Genomic DNA, 6,805 nt, shown 5'->3' with positions numbered 1-6,805 from the left:
TGTATGAATTATTATTTGGGTTAAAAACATATGGCTAATGATTTAACACGAATTTAGTCGCCTATAGAAATAGAGTTGCGACAATAATTACCATGACAGAAATTTTATGAGTACGATTAAAAATATTACCCATGAATTGTAAAATATTCACGCCTGGGCAGTGTCTGACGCACGATATTATGTCGACCATTAAAACAACCATTATCGAATTATAGGGATGTACTTTATTTTCTTAATACCAAATATGCACCCAATTAAAACATGAAACACTTAAGATCTTCCTCCGATCGAAATTTATTTCAAAAAGAACTTACGGCTACCTGTGAGAAAGAGTTAAACGATCGTGATGATAAAGGCGCGTGACAAGACATCATAGTTAAATACATCAAATATGTGAACCTAAAATAGTTCCATTGACTGAATACTAAATGTTACTCTATTTTCCATCGCTATTTATAACCAGAATATTCAGAGTGAAAGTAACAAATGTTCATCTCTAAGTTCAAATTCCATCATCAAATTTGATGCATATATATACATATATATACACGACCTGATTAACAATTGTAGTTATTATGTTGTAATTTAAAATTTTTAAATCGTTATATACCATATGGGCACTTGAAACTTATAAGAATGTTTTTATATTTTATATACAGTCTGACATTTTTAAATTCAAATTTTCTTGGAAAATAAAATTTAATTTACTGTAGTACTAATTCCTAATTATTGTAAAACAAATCACTTTAATAGTAATGATATAAAATATACTTAGTAATATAGGCTGACAGTCTTTTCTCAGAATCGCTTTTCGTTACAATAATTTTATATCATTAAATTAAAATTTAACACATTCCATTACAGTGACCTAGTAGCTAATTTACAGCAGTGTTACCGTGGGGGTAAAAATTGAAAAAAGTGGGCCCCCCAAAAAATTCCAATTTGTTACTAGATTCACTTTCCTACCTGAAAAGACACGGGAATAAAAAATGTAAGTACCGATTTTTACTGCCACAAAAGGTTATGTCTGACAAAAAATCTGTTTATCCTTATTCCTTCTTATCAAATAACTGCGAGTTTTTTCCATGTCTCCCAATGGCGTACAATCCAACAAGACGGTTTACAGATGTTAATTTTACCAACATTGTTTGGTGATGAGTGATGATATAAATTAATACATTTATCAGTCCTATCAGAATCTAAAATTTAATATTATGTACCTACCTAAATAAGTATATTATAACTTATATGAAATAACGAACTGCAATAGAGGTAATGAATATGTATATATACATTAGTATAGGTACTCATAATACAATTTTAAGATGTATTTAGATATTTGAGCTATACCTAATTGTTTTTAGAAGAAAGCTCTATGAATAATAAAAAAATTGTATTAAACAAGCGAGAAAGAGAATATTCGTAGTTGTACACGCTCTGGAAGCAGATGAATTATTTTCATCAAACGTACACGATGGGCTAGAAACAATGGGATCAAACATATTTTCGATCGACGTCCATGGACACAGAGTACATCCATATTTCTCAACGATCATTGGAACTTCATTGACAAAAAAAGTTACTTTTTTCTCACCGTGGCATTCGTATAGCACGGCCATCAAATTTGATGCAAAAGGATTCAAATATGATGATTTCCATTTTCTATCACGCATATCATTGAAGTTTGAACTTAGCAGATGTGTAGTGTCTCTGGCAAAACCTAGTCTAACAATTGCACTAAACACGTTCGATGAATGACCAAAATAAAACACCCCTTTAGGCCCGGGTTTTGCTTGAGATTTATTCCTATGAAAATAAAATTACTCTTGTAACCGATAAATAAATAAAAATGTACCTACAGTTGAAATTGTACTGTACGCACCTGAAGTTATTCATTAGATCTTTCACAATCGGACAGCCAAGTCTTTCGTTGTTTGAGTTTCCATACCCGTTTGTGTAGTAATACTTTAAATCTTCATCGTACTCAAGAACCTATAAAAGTATACAATAATTAATCACTGAACATCAATTACTTATTGATTATAAATAATATTGATGTATTTACTTCTAAATCTTCTTGAGAAAATACGGCACACCAAGCTGGGTGAGAATTTAAGTCCACTGATCTTTCGAATCGACATGAGTCATACATGGATTTTATTGTATCTATAAAAACATTATAATACAAATTAGGTTTTTAAGACCAAATATAATTTAATTTATAGTAGATTTACTTAACGCCAGATTACGATTAAATCCCAAAATATTCGATACTCTGACAATTACGTTTTGTATGTGTACACTTCTACGAAATTTCTTTAATTCCTCGTTATCATTTATAATTTCAAATTTGGATATCTAGAATTAATAAAGTAACATGTATAACTATTTTACTTATATCTAAATAGAATATAGAAATATTATTTCGGTTTAGAATTTAAAATAAAGTTACGTTTAATTTTATATCATCGCTATTTATTAAAGGTATGTCCGTAACATTCACATTAAAAGCCGATTTTAAAAAGTAAAATGCGCTATCCCTTGATCGTTCTTTATTCGATGATAACACCTGAAAATTCACAACATAATTAAATTATATTTAATGTAGGTATATTAAACGGTAAATAATAAAATTACACTGTATGTTATGGGATTATAAGGTTGGTCAAATATGTCTTGGTATAAACTTTGCAGTCTCGATCCCAAAGATGACAAATCATTAACGCCTTGATTATTGAGTTTATCTCCATCTTTTTCAGTCAAATTAAAAATCCATGTTTTGATTGCCTCGAAATCTTCTTTACATAAACTTGAATTATTGGTCAGGTTATTTTTATACTCGTTTAAATTCGATATTTCATCTATAGTAGCGCTTCTAGGGTGTCGCGTACCATGTCTGGATAATAGCCACAATTGCAATGGCTTACAATCTATTCAAAAATTATAAGATATTAATTTATTGATTATACCTAATATTATAGTTATGGAATTAGTAATCACTTGTTATTCAACCCAATTAATTACATAGATTATATAAAAGACAAGAAAGAACATTATTCAATTATTTATAGAATAATAAAATATATCACTAATATAATCGTTATTACCTATCATATTCATCAGATCAGACGATTCAAGTACCTATAGCTGAACCTTAAAACATTATATTTTGATGAACTTGTATTAATTTAAATTTTCATATGTAATTATAGATTTCAATTAATATTTTATAATATATGTATATAATTTTAATTCAAACGTTGTTGTTTGATATATCTTTTATAATATTGTAAATTTAAAAAAATTAAAAAAAAAATTCTCATATTTAAAGAGGGTGGCTAGGTACCCAAAAAAAGAGGTTATCCCAGTGATTTGAAAAAGGTTTGGCGCCACTGTTAACGAAAAATGATTTGAGCAGTGCATCAGCTTATAATATTACGAAGTATATATTTTAATGATGTTATTTTTAATAAAGTAATTTATTCTACTATTAGACATTAGTAAAACTGCAGTAGGTTAAATTAATTTTTGGCCAAAAAAATTGCAATTAAAAATAACATTGTGCATACAACATTATATTATCTGTATAATAATATGCTTCATAAGTTACAAGTACCAACAGTCTACGAATAATATTTTAGAATTTTAAAATCGTTATTCTTCGTATAAAAATCTAATTTCGTCCTAATTTTTGAACTAATAAAATATCTATAAATTAACACTGTGTCAATATATTTTTTAGATTTTTTGGTTACAATGTGATAATTAGGTACTTATGAGAAACCTTGTTTTAAATTTTCAATCCATAGGTACCTAGTTATAAAAATTAAATATTTTATAAATTCTTAACAACAAAATAATTTGCCAATTTTAGATATTTTGATGGATATTGTCAACATTTTAACTTTAAATGCTTACAAAAAAATAATTCCGCTCAGAATCTAAAATTGGAAATAATGTGACCTCTGATTAAATATTGGTGAGAGTTGAGTACTGGCCGTTGACCATTGTGTATTTGTGTGTGCCGTGCGGTGTTTCGTATATTCGAATTAACGTAGGTACATACCTCATAGGGATAATTAATGTATAATATATTAACATAGCATGTCCCATTTTCTCCAGGTATCTATCCTTGTATTCCATTTTTTATAGAAATTGGTTAGTGTTATCTACTCATTAAGTAATACATTCGACAGTTGCTCCACTAAAAATTATTACACTAAATCATACCTATGCCATAAGCAATAATAATTTTAAAATAATCATGTCACTATATAGTTATCGACTTATCGTAAATGTCACCTCTTCTGAAATCTCTTGAAATGTAGCTATTGCATAATATTAGGTTACTGAAGCAACATTTCTTAAAATAGTTGAAATAATATATAGAAACGAAGGAAACCCGAAACATCAATACTAATAATACTATATGTAGGAATTAATATTAATATTTTTCTATTTTATTTATAACTATCATGTTTGTTTTTTATTTGTACAATCTGTATAAAAATATAATTACAATAAGCACAATGGAGGGGTAATACAATTATAGGGCATTGGTTGGCTCGAAGAAGAAGCTGTTCATTAATAGCACTTCATAATTTATAACTAATAAGTAATAACTTATATAATAGACACCAGCAAAACCTAACTGGACGATATTTCAGGAGTTGGTCATATCATAGTATAAATAATATAACAGGGGTTTTTTTTTATAATGGCTTAATATTTATAATTTGTTTTAAAAACCATGATCCATCACAGTAATGTTAAATGCATTTGGACAAAGTTTTTCCTACAAATTAACCAAAAAATATTAAACGACATCAAGTTTTATTTTATTTTACCATATCGATACTTACTTGGTTGGGTATAGTTTTGTTTTGCTGACACGTAACTATATGCAGTTTTTGAAGCAAAGAACGGAAAAGGATGATCGTCTTGATGAAAGCATTTATCTGATTCACATTTGATGCAATTAATTATCATTAATGGCACTATAATCACGATCAATTTCATTTTAAAATAATTTATATTTTACTATGCATAAAGTACTGGGAATAAAAAATAAATTATAATAAAATATTTTTACAATGTCCAATGCAATTATTCGAATGTATTGCCTGACTATAACAGATGATAACTCTATTTCAACGTTTAAAATCGCGTGCCGTTATACAGAATTGTAGAGTGGTACTCGAACTGTAGTAAAAATAAAGTATAATCTTCACACCCACCGTCTTAAATTGGTTAACTCCCGTATAGGATACTTACATGTTTACGCACCTATTCACTCTGCATTCACAAATAATCGTCGAGTTAATTAATCTATTGTTGTTTGCTTTAGTATTAACCATCGAGTAGGTAATAGATAATATTATTTAATATATATATATTATACTCAATGAAAAGACTACGCCAAACTCCGTGTAAAAAAAAAAAAAAACGATTGTAAAAGTTGTGAAATAATTATTGTATGGCTCAGCTTACATGGACTAACCTTTGAACTATAGATACGATTTATGTTATCATAAATTATACTTATAGTTCAAAGACTTGGCTACAAAATAATTTCACAACTTTTAGAGCCGTTTTTTTTTCGTACACGGAGTGCTTTTATCGGCATATCACTAATTTTGTGTCGATACCTTATTATTATTATTCGTAAGTCGTTGTCGATTGTTACGTGACCAAAAATAAGTAATACCATGGCTTTATGATAACTAATTTTAAATCCCATAAATTAATTATGGTAGTTACTGTATAGTCACTAGGTACAGTCGAGTACGCGAACCGCAGATATATACTATTGTCTACTATACTACTATGTATTGTAGTATCTGTGAGTACGCAACAAGAGATAAGTGGTTTTAGATTTTAATAATATTATGATGTCGTGATCATAGATAATATAAGAATGGATAGGACATATTAAGAACTTGTTACACGAAACTTTAGTGATACTATTTTTAAGGTTATATGGGGCAAATATTGATACGATAATTGATAAATAATAATTAATATTTTTAATATTTTAAATATTTAACAAAGTTTAGAGTAATTTTCCAGGCACAAGTGGTACAACAATCAAAATACAAACTGACAAATATCTAAATATAACTGACTATCATGTTATTCATTATTACTTAATAAAATAGTTTTGCACATAACCTTATAAAGCCCCATATCGTCTTTCTCTCTTTACGTTCTCTGTCCCCCAAAAAAGCACACGGCCCCATATGGAACTGGTATAGGCATGTCCTATCCATTCTTATATTATCTATGGTCGTGATTGAGAGTGGATGTTTGTTCGAGAATGACGTGGTGGAGACAAACACTTGTGTGACACCATGGACATAAATATAGAATACAATATCTATGGCGACACGCGCGTAAAATATCGGCATAAACTCAGATAGTCGGTTACCTAGTTTAGTTCGTGGTATTCGGTGACACTATCATAATATTAGGTGGACATATGGTGGGGGCATAGATAATAAAGACTTATTATCTATAGGGGGGGGGGGGGGTATCCTCCGACGATCGTGGTGTCGGATCTTAGACAATATATAATACGATCTAAGTGTCTGATATAGTGCATCACTCTATGATTGTGATGCGGGCCTCGGGGAATATTATCTAATAAAAAGTTAGAACATCCATAACAAGGTGGATTTCAAAATCCACCTCGATCCATAACTATATATTTTATTTATTTTATCAATCTATAAAACAACAATGATATTTTTTAGTCCCCACACTATTTCACTCGATAAAAAAAAACATAGGTTGACCACCTATATCC

The 6,805-nt window shown here is 28.9% G+C and overlaps 1 protein-coding gene across 1 annotated transcript; it reads right to left on the bottom strand.

Moving 5' to 3' along the window:
* Positions 1-1,273: 1,273 nt before the first annotated feature.
* On the bottom strand, positions 1,274-5,204 carry LOC132948911 (multiple inositol polyphosphate phosphatase 1-like). Its single transcript, XM_061019601.1, has 7 exons — positions 4,863-5,204; positions 2,638-2,930; positions 2,453-2,569; positions 2,235-2,358; positions 2,066-2,166; positions 1,883-1,992; positions 1,274-1,806 (listed from the first exon to the last, which is right to left on the bottom strand). Exons 1-7 carry the CDS (start codon positions 5,017-5,019, stop codon positions 1,374-1,376), a joined length of 1,335 nt encoding a protein of 444 aa, XP_060875584.1. The 5' UTR covers positions 5,020-5,204; the 3' UTR covers positions 1,274-1,373.
* Positions 5,205-6,805: the final 1,601 nt, after the last annotated feature.

The sequence above is a fragment of the Metopolophium dirhodum genome, chromosome 7, assembly GCF_019925205.1.
Source record: "Metopolophium dirhodum isolate CAU chromosome 7, ASM1992520v1, whole genome shotgun sequence".
NCBI lineage: Eukaryota > Metazoa > Arthropoda > Insecta > Hemiptera > Aphididae > Metopolophium > Metopolophium dirhodum.
This window is presented reverse-complemented; position numbering and strand designations above follow the sequence as displayed.